The sequence below is a fragment of the Pseudorasbora parva genome, chromosome 23 (assembly GCF_024679245.1).
Source record: "Pseudorasbora parva isolate DD20220531a chromosome 23, ASM2467924v1, whole genome shotgun sequence".
Lineage (NCBI taxonomy): Eukaryota > Metazoa > Chordata > Actinopteri > Cypriniformes > Gobionidae > Pseudorasbora > Pseudorasbora parva.
The window spans coordinates 34,383,451-34,399,549 of NC_090194.1; the positions used below are offsets into that span (position 1 = coordinate 34,383,451).

The following is a 16,099-nucleotide window of genomic DNA, read 5'->3' on the forward strand; positions in this document are numbered from 1 at the left end:
GTGTCTCAGCGTCAAGTACAGAGGATAAAAAAAAGATTTGAAGAGACTGGAGACGTTTTTGACAAGCCCAGGTCAGGCAGACCCCGCAAGACAACTGCTCGAGAGGACCGTTTGTTGGCTCGAAAATCCAAGGCCAGCCCATTTTCCACTGCAGCAGAGCTCCACGAGACCTGGTCACCTGAAGTCCCTGTGTCAACCAGAACAGTTTGTCAGATTCTGTCTCGAAATGGCCTCCAAGGTCCAATCAGTGCCCAGAAGCCAGCACTAAACCAAAGACAATTGAAAAACCGTGTGGCATTTGCCAAGGCCCACAGCCTGCTAAAAGGATGGACGCTGAAAAAGCGGCAGAAGGTGGATTTTTCAGATGAATCTTCTGTTGAATTACACCACAGTCGCCGCAAATATTGCAGGAGACCTACTGGAGCCAGAATGGATCCGAGATTCACCCAGAAAACAGTGAAGTTTGGTGGCGGAAAAATCATGATCTGGGGTTACATCCAGTATGGGGGTGTGCGAGAGATCTGCAGGGTGGAAGGCAACATCAATAGTCTAAAATACCAAGAAATCTTAGCTACCTCTTATATTCCCAACCATAAAAGAGGCCAAATTCTGCAGCAGGACGGTTCTCCATCGCATACTTCCATCTCCACATCAAAGTTCCTCAAGGCGAAGAAGATCGAGATGCTCCAGGATTGGCCAGCCCAGTCACCAGACATGAACATCACTGAGCATATGTGGGGTAGGATGAAAGAGGACGCATGGAAGACGAAACCAAAGAATATTGATAAACTCTGGGAGGCATGCAAGACTGCTTTCTTAGCTATTCCTGATGACTTCATCAATAAATTGTATGAATCCTTGCCAAACCGCATGGATGCAGTCCTTCAAGCTCATGGAAGTCATACAAGATATTACATTTGGATCTCACAGCACCACAACTTAATTTGCTGACATATTTTTGTATTTGCAGTAAATTTGTTCAATTTCTGTATAGGCGACAAAACTTTTGTCTTGCCAAAATTTGACCTTTCTGTCTTGATTAAATGATAAATATTTTTTCTGTGAAAATTATTTATTTCAGTGCATTAAAAATCATTTGGGAGGGTTTTAGCTTTTCATATGAGCTATTTCTAACACCAATTAATTAATTAAAAGTCAGGTTAATATCAGGTATTTCTAGAAAATAGATAAGCGACAAGACTTTTGTCAGGGACTGTAGTGTCAGATAATATGTGCACCCCAGTGTTCTTGTACATTAAACAGTATGCAGTTATTACATAGAGTTTAAATGATTATATTTATTAAAATTGTTAAATGGATGACAATAAATTCCTCCCTACACTACCTCTAATCCCCAACCTATAAACAATTTATTATTAAACACACATTAAACAATTTATTTCCCCTTTTAGAATATTTTCTTCATTTTTATTGAAAAATAAATGACTTTGCGATTTGATATGTTATGGGTAAAGGGAGTAGAGCAAGTTTGGCAAAAGGCAGATTCAAACGATTTGCGTTAAAATGTTCTGCCTACTGCTACTGCTGGCAATCCAATGTCTTCCCTAATTTTCTCTGGCTCAACCAGACGTCAGTGGGCGGAGTTAGTGTGAATAGCGTCTGCCAACAAGGTGGGCTATTTGCACTTTAATTACGGTTTACCTTTCTGGAGCTTGAAAGTAGTTGCATAGCTGTCAATGCTGTGACAAAATGCTCTCAGAAATCATTAAAAAGATCTTCATTTGTGTTCCAAAGATGAACGAAAGTCTTGCGGGTTTGGGACAACATGAGGGTGAGTAATGTTTGGGTGAACTAACCCTTTTATTTAAAATATAACTAGATCTTCTGTGAAAATGATCTCTCTGGTGATGTATGCAGGACTTAATGCATGTAGGCTCTTAAACTCCGCCCCTGCAAGCTTGCTTTCATCTGCCACGCCCACATCTCAACATCCAATCAGCAAGTGATGCAAACCCACCCTACATTTCAGAAGTACGTCACAATAAGAAAGAAAAGATCTGTTGCTTCTTCCATTTTATCATGACTTTAACTCTCTTTTTCAGACCTTTCACATTATGTGCATCTGTAGAACAAGCCGCTGGATAATGATCTAAGAATATTACATTACAATGTCAATGCATAGACAAGAATTGTTGTTCTTTTACAGGTTCAGTGTGTATTTATTAGGATATATTGACAGAAATGCAATATAATATATGTATTGTACCATTACCTTAGAATAAGCCCTTTCTATTTCCATAACACAGCGGGTCTCCTTACAGTGAAGTGTCCATTTTGCGCCGTCATGTTTCTAAAGTAGCCCTAAATGGACAAACTGCTCTACAGAGAGCTAGTCACTTTCTGCTCTCTCTCTCTCCGACGACATTTTTGTCCTGTGACGGCCTCCATAGCTTATCAACCTGAAATTCACAACCTCACCCCTAGATGGTGCTAAAAATCACACACTGCACCTTTAAATAATTAATTAAAGTGAAGAAAACATACAGATTAAGTCAAACCCAAAAAGCTGAGGTTTACACACATTCAGCAGGGAGTTGTTTTCTTGCTAGAAAGCAACAGGAGTGAGAAGTTTCCATTATATTTGCATTGACAAAAATAGTTTCACTGCCTTCACGGTTTTGCATAATATATTTAGTTAGAGCTGTCTGTTATACACTTTGGCCTAGGGATGAACCAGTATACAAATTTTGGTCAATGTTATATCTATTTACTTCTCTATAATTTGACATGCTACTGTTTAATAAAAAGAGTTTAAATAGGACAAAAAAGCCCTAATATGATCCTAATCAGACAGCTGATATGATAACAATTGTTTTCTGCTCCCGTAGTTTGTTCATTTTGACTCCTATTACAGTTGCTAGTGCGTGAGATTTTTGCATAAGTCATTGCGTTCTGTTTTACTTTTCATCTATTTTTATGATGTCTTCTTCATAGTGTATTGACAACATTCGCTGCAATGGCTTGATGACCAGCGTGTTTGAGGACAACTCCAAAGTCACCGTGCCTCACATGATCAAGTAAAACACAATCAGTCCACTGTTTACATGCATTCATTTCATTGCATTTATTCATATTTTGAATGAGCTTCTACTTTTATATTTTCAATCATTTTATTTGTTTTCCCCCCCAGATATATCTATATATTTAGCTCTCATTTATTTTTATATCAGTATTAGTAATTTTAGTACTTCATCGTATTTTATTTCTGTTGCTAAGACAACATTTAAAATTTTTGTTTAATACATCTAATATTTATATTCTGTTTTATTTCAGCTTAACTTTGATTAACTTTTTTTAAAAATAGTTTTAAGTCAAGTCACATTCATTTCCATATTGTTCAAACAATACAAATAGTTTCAAAGCAGCTTTACAGTAATAGACAGGAAAAGAACAATCAATGATGCAAACCTAACTTAGTTTAATAACAGTGACAATGTTACAAAATGCAGTTTTTTTGTTTGTCATTCAGCAGTCAGTTTAAATAAAAAATAACAACCCTTAAAGGGATAGTTCACTCAAAAAAACAGCCCATAATTACTCACCCTCAAGTCATCCTAGCTGTATAAGAAGTTCGTCTTTCAGACGAACACAATCAGAGTTATATTAAAAATTGTCCTGCCCCTTTCCAAGCTTTATAATGGCAGTGAATGGCTGTTTCTGTTTTCAGGTCCATAAAAGTGCATCCATCCATTATAAAAGTGCTCCACACGGAGCACTTATTAACCGGGGGTTAATAAAGGCCTTCTTATCATGGGCTAATTTTAATTTTTTGGGTGAATTGTCCCTTTAACCAGTCTCAATCAGTTTGTTTTTGCTACTGTACCTTTAAGACTTCTATATGTGCAGTTTTATTTAAAGGTTAATGGTATTTCTATAGAAAGAAAGATCTTATTGTGAAATGCAATGGATGGATGGATGGATGGATGGATGGATGGATGGATGGATGGATGGATGGATGGATGGATGGATGGATAGATAGATAGATAGATAGATAGATAGATAGATAGATAGATAGATAGATAGATAGATAGATAGATAGATAGATAGATAGATAGATAGATAGATAGATAGATAGATAAACACTTAATCACTCCAGATCACTGTAGTTGTCATGCCACTTTATTATCAGTTTGCTCATCCGCAGGTCTGATGCCCGACTGCACAAAGATGACGTGGACATCTGCTTCAGTAAGACGCTGAACTCCTGTAAGGTGCCACAGATCCGTTATGCCAGCGTGGAGAGACTCCTGGAAAGGCTGACCGACCTTCGCTTCCTGTCCATCGACTTCCTCAACACCTTCCTCCACACCTACCGAATCTTCACCACTGCTGCCGTGGTCATGGACAAACTGGCCGACATCTACAAGAAACCCTTCACCTCTATACCTGTCAGGTTAGAGTTCCCTGTGCACTCAAATGGAAAAACGACTCATTTTGGTATATTTTTATCACATTCAAAATATGTTCTTCATCCCTGTCTGAATGCTAACCATCATTGTGATGATTGCGGTGTCCCTTATTTCAGGTTCATTTGGATTGTGTACAGTACCATTCAAAAAGATTACTATGATTTTTTAATCAAGAAATTGATACTTTTTTTCAGCATGTATGGATTAAATTGATAAAAGAGTTAGTTTTTTCTAATAATAATAATAATACTGATCAAATAATTATGATTTCTATTTCAAACTGGAGTAATTGCTTCTTAAAATGGAGCTTTGCCATGACAGAGACAAATAAAAACAGTCATTTTAAATTGTAATAGTATTGAATGAAATTACTTTAAATAAATATACAATATTATCAAATAAATGCAACATTTGTGATAAGATTCAAAACGTTTGAACAGCTGTTAATTAATGTAATATTAGGCCTGCGACTAACAATTAATTTGATAAATAATTCATCTTTTATTTATTTTTGTAATTGGCTGCAGTACGAAATTCATTTCTTCACACGTGCAAACTGAAGGCAATAAAAAAGAAAGTTTTAAAATACAAACATGCAAATAAGTGCTTGCATGCTTTGAATAACTGGCCTTCCTTCATTTTTATAACGAGTTTTCTACTGTAAAGTGACTTGACTAATGAAAGTTCCTCAAGCACACAAACCTGTGTCAATAATTGATAATGATTTGAATTGATAGTAAAACCTTTCAGAACACACAGGATGTCCATCTGTGTCTCCAGAGCACATAACTCACTCTTTTCCCTCAATCCTCTGCTTCCCACAATCCTCCTGTTCCTGCCTCGCTGTCACTCGCAGGGTTCAGTATCATTCGTCCGACCGTTTGTCCATCTCCTCCATCTGTCCAGACTACAGCCTGAAGATCACAAGGCTTGCGCTGGATCAGTCCAAGTAACTCATCCTTCGTCTCTCCCTCTCTCTTTTTGTTTTACATGTTTGTGGACTTTATTTTCATATTATATCAGTTAAGTTAATTTTGCTTTTCATGATCATTTTCCCCCCTCTGTCTGACCCTTATAGTTAAACAGGTTGTTTTTTCTACTGTACCTTCAAGACTTGTATACGGACATTTTTATTTTAAGGATTTAAAACAAACTGTCTCTCTCTGGTGGAGAGAGAGAGATAGGGAGATAGGGAGATATAGGTAGATAGATAGATAGATAGATAGATAGATAGATAGATAGATAGATAGATAGATAGATAGATAGATAGATAGATAGATAGATAGATAGATAGATAGATAGATAGATAGATAGATAGATAGATAGATAGATAGATAGATAGATAGATAGATAGATAGATAGATAGATAGTAGGGGTGTAACAGAAGTCACGGTTCAGTACAACAGGAAAAAACATTAAATCCCCAATAGGTTTCTTTTAATTTATGTTGAACAGACAGTAGTGCAAGTTACAGGTTGTTCCACCTAGAGGCCTTTAGTCTCCCCTGAGGTAGTTGTACAGAACATCCTCCTTTATTGTATTAAGCAGTAAACAGAGTGCCATCTCAACTCTTGTTTTGAGTTGGTGCATGGATTGTGTCTTCTTCTTCTGCTCTTTTTCCTGTTGTGGCGGTTAGCAAAGAGTTTTGCATTACCGTGTGCACCCCCTTCTGGGTTGGAGTGTGGATCGCCTGTGACTGACCGTATTCATCGTCTGACTCTGTATGCACTGAACCGTGAATAAATGTACAGATACACCCCTAATAGATAGATAGATAGATAGATAGATCTATCTACCTGCTTAAACCAGCACATGTCAAGCACATGGGACAGGGCGACTGCACTGTGTTAAGGAGAGGATGACCGGGGCCATGTATTGCGAGATTTTGGGGAACATCCTCCTTCTCTCAGTTAGAGCATTGAATATGGGTCGGGGCTGGGTCTTCCAACATGACAGTGACCCGAAGCACACAGCCAGGATAACCAAGGAGTGGCTCTGTAAGAAGCATATCAAGGTTCTGGCGTGGCCTAGCCAGTCTCCAGACCTAAACCCAATAGAGAATTGTTTCTCAGCGACAGGCCAGAAACCTGACTGATCTAGAGAAGATCTGTGTGGAGGAGTGGGCCAAAATCCCTCCTGCAGTGTGTGCAAACCTGGTGAAAAACTACAGGAAACGTTTGACCTCTGTGATTGCAAACAAAGGCTACTGTACCAAATATTAACATTGATTTTCTCAGGTGTTCAAATACTATTTTGCAGCTGTATCATACAAATAAATAGTAAAAAAAAATCATACATTGTGATTTCTGGATATTTTTTTGATTATGTCTCTCACAGTGGACATGCATCTACGACGACAATTTCAGACCCCTCCATGATTTCTAAATGGGAGAACTTGCAAAATAGCAGGGTGTTCAAATGCTTATTTTCCTCACTGTAGATAGATAGTTGTAATAAACAGGTTGTTTTTGCTACTGTACCTTTAAGACTTATATTTATTAACTCTGTTGTGAAGCAGGGTTTGATTTGAAAGTTAATATGTGCTTTTAAACATGAACTCGTATTTCCAGAAGGGAAGTTCTGGTTGTGAGATGCATCTATTCACTTGTTTCCGTCTTGCGTTGATGGTTTAGGTCCCTCGAGCTTTTCTTCGCCACCAACCAAGGCCCCTGGAGCGGAGAGCACCTGAACAACAAATCCCCCCGGCTTTGTCGCAAGTTCTCCTCCCCTCCGCCCATCTCCATCCCCTTGCGCACATCGTCCCCCATCCATTCTCGAAAGCTGTCCCTCAGCTCTCCTGTGAGCTGTAAGGGCGGCGCCTTGGACCTGTCAACTGCCAATTTCTCTGCGGCAAGCAGCCCGACGTCTACCTACAACCCCATCCTCTCCTCCCCTCCCCCCACCTGCACCAAGGCCCCTCTGGACCTCAGCCGGGGCCCCAGCTCCCCTGAGCTCAGCCCATCCACCCCAGAGGAGGGCGGCGAGCTGCCACGTATAGATGCTTTCTGTGGGAAGCTGCGACGGAGCATTCGACGAGGTGAGATGGATGGATGGATGGATGGATGGATGGATGGATGGATGGATGGATGGATGGATAGATAGATAGATAGATAGATAGATAGATAGATAGATAGATAGATAGATAGATAGATAGATAGATAGATAGATAGATAGATAGATAGATAGAATTGTAAATGTCCTGATTTCTTTGTTCATCTGATAATAAATTGACTGAGGTCGTATGATGTTCCTGCAGCTGTTCTAGAGTCAGTATCGTTGGATAAGTTCATTCCAGAGGCGTCCGCGTCCGGTGATTCTGCAGACATGTCTCCGTGCCGCTCGCCATCCACACCACGACACCTTCGCTACCGACAACCTGCAGGTAGCCTGAAGTTATGAAATATACATATTGTACACTATTTTGTTTTCCCCTAAAGTTCACGTTAGTTGATGTTTCTTAGAGCAAACACATCATTTAGTTTTAGTGCAAATTAGGTTTCTCATTTTCACATGACAAAAAAACTGTTTTTTAACCAATGTCCAGCATACATGTGAACTTCTTCAATACTGTTTAAAAAGAATCCCAGAATGCACCTCATGAAGTTGTGATGTGTTATAATTTCAATAAATTGTCTGCATGGATTGGGAAAAAGATTTGAGTTAGAATATGTTTGCACTGCGCTGTAAAAAAAAATTCAGGTCTCCAATTGAAAATTTCTAGTAACACGACGCTGTGATTATTTTTAAGCCAGCTAGAGGGCGCATGACTTTAAAACGTAAATATAGGTCGTAATAAGGTGGTTGAAAAATGACCTATAGAGTCATATTTTTTTGGAGGATACATTTTTTAATATGTATATTCCAGAAATAAATACTCATGAACTTTTCCCTTTGAGTTATCATGTTCATCAGCGCTTTTCTCTCTTTTTGCGTCTTCATAGGTCAATCTCCGGAGATCTCCCGCTGTGCCGTGTCCCCCGCGTCCGCCTTCGCCATCGCCACCGCCGCAGCGGGACACAGCAGTCCGCAAGGTTAGACCACACTGATGGGGTTCGACGGCTCCCCGCCGGGCTTTTGCTCAGTCGTGATACGGCTCCAGAAGGGAAAGTTTCACTTCCTCACCACGCTGACACAATTCTCCTGCTGTCTCTCATTCAGGATTTACCAACCCAGAGAAATCGTACGATAAAGAGTTCCTCATCCGCAGGGCCGCCACCAACAGAGTGCTCAACGTTCTGCGCCACTGGGTTTCCAAACACTCGCAGGTTTGTGTGACTTTCCCAGTCTGCCAGTTTCAGTTCCTTGAGCGATTTATCATTCATAAATAGTAGTAGACACGATGAGGACGCCACAGGTAGAAATCGAAAATAGATATCACCATGCTTTCCCCCGTTCGTTCATTAAAGGGTTAATTCAGCGATTAGCATATGGCTTTCTATCAGTCGAAACCCTGGAGTATATTCAAATGATATACCACATTTCATTCACTAACATTAAGTATTTTAATGGTATTTCAATAGTATTTTAAGATTTAATAATAATAATGAAATGCAGTGCACGCTTCACTCTGAAGCTTGCAGCGCATCAGACTATACAGTTAGGCTTCATAATTTTCTACTTTATAATTTTCAACTTTTTATCAACTCACAAACCCTCTTTTTTTAAAGTAAACAAAATATCATTAAACTCAGACAGTAGATTTGCATTGCTGTTGCACCTGTGCATGATTATAGGATGTTTTAGTTGCCTTTCATGATCTGCGTTCAGCATGTGAGTGTATGAGGACAGGTCTATTCACACAGCTGCTGTGATTGTCAGACCTGCTTTGAGCTTCTGTCCTTCATCGTGTGCAGAAGTGACTGCGCTGAAATGTCAGCGGACCCCCGAGGGCCCCGCGCTGTTAACATGTCAGGAACATGCATCCAGTCACATCTATTCCGTCTTTTAGTGTGCACTGCAGTTGAAGGAAGCTGGTGGTTAGTCTATGGTTGTATGTACCATACTTTGGCTCACAGCAGTTTTAGTAAGCAGGCATGTAGCAGATGATTTTATCTGATGTATGAATAGTGACTATTTTAATGACTGATGCTGATATCTAGAAAGCAATGTGGCTGATTTAACACCAATAAATTGCTTAAACACAAACCAGTATTTTACAAACTAAGCTTTGAAATTATATATATTGTGAAAAGCACACAATAAGTTTTTTTTGAACGATTAATACTTTTATTCAACACACATGCATAATATTATGTAAGCTTTTTTACACTACGGAATAAAAAAATTAAAAGATAATTTATCTCGCAACTCTGACTTTCCCCCCCACGATTACGAGTTTATATCCCACACATTTCTTTTCTCAGATTTGTGTGATATAAACTTGCAATTGCGATATAAACTCCAATTCTGAGGGAAAAAAGTCAGCTCAGATTTCTAATATTTTATTACAAATAATGTTTATATCTTGCCATTCTGACTTCATAACTGGGATTTTATAATTGCGAGGGGGGAAAAAACTATTGTAAGATAAAACGTCACAATTTCACAGCTGTCTGCTCGTTACTCTATGGCCCTGTTCACACCGACTGATTTTTTGCTCCGATCTGATTTTTTGTTTGGCTGTTCACATTACCTTTTAAAATGTGGCCTATATCTGATTCCAGTGTGAACTGTTTGAGGTTTAAACTAACCTACATGCGCAAAAGAACGATAACAATGACATGAGACGCAGCGCACTGTTGCACTAAAGCTCAGGAGGTTATGGAGGAAGTAAGCATTTTCACTTTTATTTCTAAATATTTGTGTAATGGAAGCCATAACATTAATGAGCAGGTGCTGAAGAGGAGAAGAATGAAGAGAAAGAGCCAAATTGGTTATTTTGGCCAAATTCACTACAGAGGTCTGTGTGGATGCGCAGACGAAGCCAGTGGTGGTAAAGTGATGTGAATAGTTTCACTGAGAGGCTGTTTAAGACTCTTCACCTTCCTTTAGCACTGAAGCCACGCTCTTCTGTGTCCCCGTTCTTCCATTTCATGCGCTATTTTTTCAAAAATGGAGCAGTTCCGGTAGGATCCTTCTAGTTTAGCTTGAATTGAAGTAACTCTCCATATACTAATTAGGTCTAACACCTCACTCTCCCTCCATTGACTCGCTCCATCGCTGTTCTCCATATCTAGTCAAGTTTTTAATGTTACTGTCTGTGTCTGTTGTGTCTAGGGCTAACTCGCAGGCGCATAATGACCAAATGTCGGCATAGATTGACCTAAAAGTCGCATCAAATCCGCCTTGGTTGTTCACACTGTGGCCACATTGGAAAAAATCAGATCTGGGTCTGATTCAGGACCACATATGTATGTGGTCTAAATCTGATTTGAAAAAATCAGATCTGGGCAAGATTTGAGTGTTCACATTACCTCTGACGAAGACTGGCCTGGTCACTTGACCCCCAGATTTGGACCACTTTTGCCTGCAGTGTGAACACCACTTTCAAACACTATGTGCTTGTGTGTTTGCAGGACTTTGAGATGAACGCAGATCTGACGACAGCCGTGGTCGCTCTGCTGGAGGAGGTGCTGCGAGATCCAGATCTTCTGCCGCAGGAGAGGAAGGCCGCAGCTAACATACTGAGGTGAAACACACTCCAGACTTAAGTTGATAAATCTTTACAAATTTAAATTTTGTCTCAATGATAGATGGCTGGGATAATTCACCAAAAACATTTGATCAACTTCTCACCTTGAGTTATTTAAAGTGTGTACACTACTGTTCAAAACTTTGTAAGATTTTTCAATGTTTTTGAAAGAAGTTTCTTCTGCTCACCAAGGCTGCATTTATTTGAATAAAAAATACTGTAAAAATGGTCTAATAATCTATAACTGTTTTCTATATGAATATATAATAACGTGTGATTTATTCCTGTGATCGAAGCTGAATTTATCATTATTACTCCAGTCTTCAGTGTCACATGATCCTTCAGAAATCATTCTCATATGATGATTTGATGCTCAAGAAACATCTCTGAATATTATTAGTGTTGAAAACAGCTCATGTTTTTGCAGAAACTGATTATTTCCCCCAATTATGTGCAAGTTCAAAAGAGCAGCATTTATTTGAAAAATACATATTTTGTAACAATGTCTTTCCTGTCACTTTTGATCAATTTAATGCATCATTGCTGAATAAAAGTATTCATTTATTTTCAAAAACAATATCTTACTGACACCAAACTTTTGAATGGTAGTGTGGAAGACTGTGAGATTTTATGAACTGGATTTAAATGCTAAAATGTGTTCAATAGGGGAGCAAGCATACAGCTCTGGAAAAAATTAAGAGACCACTTAACATTGATTTCTCAATGTTAAGTGGTCTCTTAATTTTTTCCAGAGATGTATGTGTTCGGTAAATAATTCAATCAATCAATCAATTAATCAACTTTATTTATATAGCGGCTTTACAATGACGATTGTTTCAAAGCAGCTTCACAGTGTTAAACAGGACAATATTGCAACAGAATTTGATTTGGCTGTGCAGTCGTTCTGGAGAAAACAGTGATGTTATCAGCTTATTTTATCATTTTTATTTATTTATTTATCATATATATTTATTACTTTATCATTTAATTTATAATTTTTTTATTTTAATTCAATGCCAGAGCTTTGATTTTAGGTAAACTGCTCCTTTACTCTTCCCCTAGCGCACTTTCTCAAGAAGAGCAGGATGATTCACAGTTGAAGATTGAGGATATTGTCCAAATGGTAAGTGTCACTGCACCAAAGTGTGTATAGATGTATTTTTTTCATCCCTGTGTAATTTTGTGTGTGTTTTGCAGTCCGAGTGTCCGAAGGTTGAATGTTTTGAGTCACTGTCGGCAATGGAAATAGCAGAACAGATTACTCTACTGGACCATATTGTGTTCCGGAATATTCCATACGAGTGAGTATTTCATCAGAGCATAAATCAATAGTGTTTTATTCATGCATTTGTTTGGTGGTTCACTCTTTAGTAGTGTTTGATAAAGATGTTTGATGTCTTTCTAGGGAGTTTCTTGGTCAAGGCTGGATGAAAACGGATAAAAATGAAAGGACTCCGTACATTATGAAGACCAGTCAGCACTTCAATGATGTGGGCATAGATTATAATCTATAAACATCAAAAGATCAAACAATAATATTAACTGTAATGTGTTTGCACAATTAAGATTTGTCTACAAATCTCATTTGAGTAATTTAAGCTGTTGGAATACAAGTAAAAAATCATGAGAAACAAGATTTTAAGTTGTTTCAAAATTACATTTGCATGATTGATTTATGCATATTATTTATATAAAATCTTTATTTTATAAAACATGTTGAACTCAAAAACTGCTAGAAAATCTAAGTAATAAATCTAAAAATGTTGTGTTCCAGATTTTAGGATTGTTAACTCAAAAAATGAGCTTTCAGTCAGATATTGAAGCCAAACTTAATACCAAACTTTTTCCATTAAATCCCAGCTAAGCTCCAATGACAGTGATATGTAGTATTTTACAGTCATATTTTCTCTCTCAAATATTACAAACACACATATTTAATTAGGGGCATTTTTATCCTTAAGGTCCTGAGTGGAACAATTCTGTGTACCTAGTAAAGGAAATCAGGGTAAAATAGTAAAATTCCACTAAAAATAAATACACACTTCATTTACAGTAAGTGTACTTAAGATGTGATTTGTAGGGGGGTATTTCCCCCCTTCTGGTCTGTGTATCACTGATTCCCTGCCTCTGCTGAATTATTTTTATCTCTGGTTGGGGATGTACTATAAGACAGAATGCAGATGTTTGCTGTCAACACATAAGGTGGGAATTATTATCACGTAATACTGACTGATAATCGGGAGACAATCGTCTTTTTGCAAATCATTAAGAAATTATGGTTCTAATTTATCTAAAGAAATATGAGCTAAACGTGTGAAGACATATTTCTCTAAATGTGCACACATTTGGACTAATAAATTCATTATTATATGATCTAAATGAGTAGCCTAAATAAAGAAGAATGCAAATAAACAAGTAACAATCTAACTTAAACTAGTTTGCTTAATTTCTGCGAATACTTTTCTAATGCAGGTACAAAAAGTTTTTTTCTGATAATAGAGTTAGTTTATTTTAGATTTAGGGGTAGGTTCAGGGTTAGTACCTAGTTATTGCAATTACTATAATAAGTACATAGTATGTACATGGGGAATGGGACGGTAAAATAAAGCGCTACTGCCAGAATGTATGCAGTTGGCATTAACACATAAAAATTATTATTTTTAAAAATACACCGAAAGTCCTTTAAGGTTTCAATTCCTTCATGTGTATCAGAGCAAGTCAACTGAGTATAACTGAATCATCGTTTGTTTCAATAGATGAGTAATCTGGTGGCGTCTCAGATCATGGCTCAATGTGATGTGAGCTCCAGAGCCAACTCTATTGACAAGTGGCTGGCTGTGGCTGATATATGCCGCTGCCTCAACAACTACAATGGAGTCCTGGAGATCACATCTGCACTGAACCGCAGCGCCATCTACAGGCTAAAGAAGACATGGGCCAAGGTTTGCAAACAGGTAGGTTGAGAAAGCCTCAGAGACTCCACAATATTATGCATTTTGTCCATTTTAACCATGCATGGGTTTTGTTTATTGTCAGACCAAAGCTCTTATGGACAGGCTTCAGAAGATCGTTTCATCTGAAGGAAGATTTAAGAACCTGAGGGAAACTCTGAAAAAGTATGTTTGTGTATGTTAATTTTACACTGAATACATCCACTTACACTGTAACACTGTTTTGTATTTAACCCACAGCTGTAACCCTCCGTGTGTGCCCTATCTGGGCATGTACCTGACCGATTTGGCGTTTATCGAGGAAGGAACACCCAACTTCACAGAGGAGGGGCTCGTCAACTTCTCTAAAATGAGGATGGTAAATGCACAAACGACTCCAGTTTACACCGTTCTTGAGCTCAGGATGCTGTCAGGATTCTGAAAGACAAAAGCTCACATGTTGTAGTCATCATCAGTAAAGAACTGTCTTCAAATGTGCTTTTGTTGTACTTCACAGATCTCACACATAATACGAGAGATCCGGCAGTTTCAGCAGGCGCCCTACAGGATAGAACTGCAACCTAAGGTACGGGCTTGACTTTATGATGCAGTACATACAGAATCGCTTTTCAGTACATACAGAATCGCTTTTAGGCCAAGTGTACAGCACACTACATAACTTATGCACACCTTTAACCCTGTACAGCCTGACTTATGAAAGAAAAGGTCAGAATGTTTTCTGAAATAGATCTGTTTATATTTTATGCATCACGCTTTTATGGCTCACATAGTGAGAATATAAAGGAAAAATAGCTGAGTTTGATTTTAGAAGCAAAACGCTGAAAAAATATGTAATTTAGTGCATATGCTGATGTTTATATTGCCAGAAAGTCAGATGAAACTGATTTTACAACAGGTTGTGATGTAAATCAATGAGATCTTTATAACAGTATAGCAGACTACATATAACGTAACATACATATAAATGGGGGGGCAATCCAACCGTCTCCATTGACTTTGTATTGTGTGAGGCTGTCTTCTCATTTCTGACTTATAACAAAAACAGAACAATGTCTAAAAGCTGATATGTGACAAGGTGTACGGCAAACAAGCTGAAAAAAACAGGGTATTCTCACATAAATGCGTATAAATAGTACGAGTGTGCAATGTCGTGGAATGTATACGCCAAAACTCATTTTGGCGTGTCTATGGCACGCTGTTTTTCGCGTGCATATAATACGCATTTTATGGCATATTAAACATACCAACCCCCCACCCCACCACCCTAAACCTACCCAAGCGCGTGTCATATATACGCCATAAAGTGCGTATCATATGCACGCGAAAAACAGTGTATCATATGCACGCCAAAATGAGTTTTGGCGTATACATTCCACGACATTGCACACTCGTACTATTTATACGCATTTATGTGTGATCGGGTTGGAAAAAACCCAGAACAAAAAACCCAGAAGTTTTCATAAGCTGTCGACCCAAAAAAACGAGCGTTTAAGGACACAAAAGTGGATACAGGCAATTGAGACAGAGCGTGACGTTATATTGAGAACTACACCCATTGGAGGGGAACATAAAAGTACAGTAAAGATTTCACAGCAAATAATATTTACTAAAAACTTATACTTGCTAAAAAAAAAAAGTTAGAACTATCATTCAGACAATAGAAGGTACGTAGTAGACAAAGTTTTGATCATGTTGATAATTTAGAGGCGTGTGTATCAAATATGACGCAGTACACCCTTAAAAATAAAGGTGCCAGGAAGAACCAAAAATGGGTTTTCACAGTGATGCCATAGAAGAACTATTTTTGGTTCCCCAAAGAACCGTTTTGTGAAAGGTTCTTTAAAGAACCATTTTCTTTAACCATTTTATAGTCTAAAGCAGCTTTTTGCAATACAAAGAACCTTTTGTGCTATGGAAAGGTTCTTCGGATATTAAAGGTTCTTCATGGAAACATACACCCTGCCAAAGAACCATTTAAGAACATTTATTGCCCTTGTAAGGTTTAATGGTTTTCAATTTACACAACAAATCGTATCGACTAAGCAATCGAACAAGTGTGAAGTCCTGTTATAACTGACTGTTCTTCT

The 16,099-nt window shown here is 38.1% G+C and overlaps 1 protein-coding gene across 2 annotated transcripts in view; it reads left to right on the top strand.

The window, feature by feature from the left end:
• Positions 1-16,099, top strand: part of rasgrf2a (Ras protein-specific guanine nucleotide-releasing factor 2a) — a 46,250-nt gene that overhangs the window by 26,576 nt on the left and 3,575 nt on the right. The window contains exons 13-27 of one of the 2 annotated variants that reach the window (XM_067432560.1): positions 2,956-3,038; positions 4,166-4,414; positions 5,287-5,379; positions 7,064-7,467; positions 7,687-7,812; positions 8,372-8,461; positions 8,589-8,695; positions 10,946-11,058; positions 12,124-12,184; positions 12,259-12,362; positions 12,467-12,551; positions 13,818-14,015; positions 14,098-14,177; positions 14,253-14,370; positions 14,509-14,577. In XM_067432560.1, coding sequence (XP_067288661.1) covers positions 2,956-3,038; positions 4,166-4,414; positions 5,287-5,379; positions 7,064-7,467; positions 7,687-7,812; positions 8,372-8,461; positions 8,589-8,695; positions 10,946-11,058; positions 12,124-12,184; positions 12,259-12,362; positions 12,467-12,551; positions 13,818-14,015; positions 14,098-14,177; positions 14,253-14,370; positions 14,509-14,577 — 1,980 coding nt within the window. The remainder of the gene's footprint in view (positions 1-2,955; positions 3,039-4,165; positions 4,415-5,286; positions 5,380-7,063; positions 7,468-7,686; positions 7,813-8,371; positions 8,462-8,588; positions 8,696-10,945; positions 11,059-12,123; positions 12,185-12,258; positions 12,363-12,466; positions 12,552-13,817; positions 14,016-14,097; positions 14,178-14,252; positions 14,371-14,508; positions 14,578-16,099) is intronic. The other variant, XM_067432561.1, reaches the window with a different exon arrangement.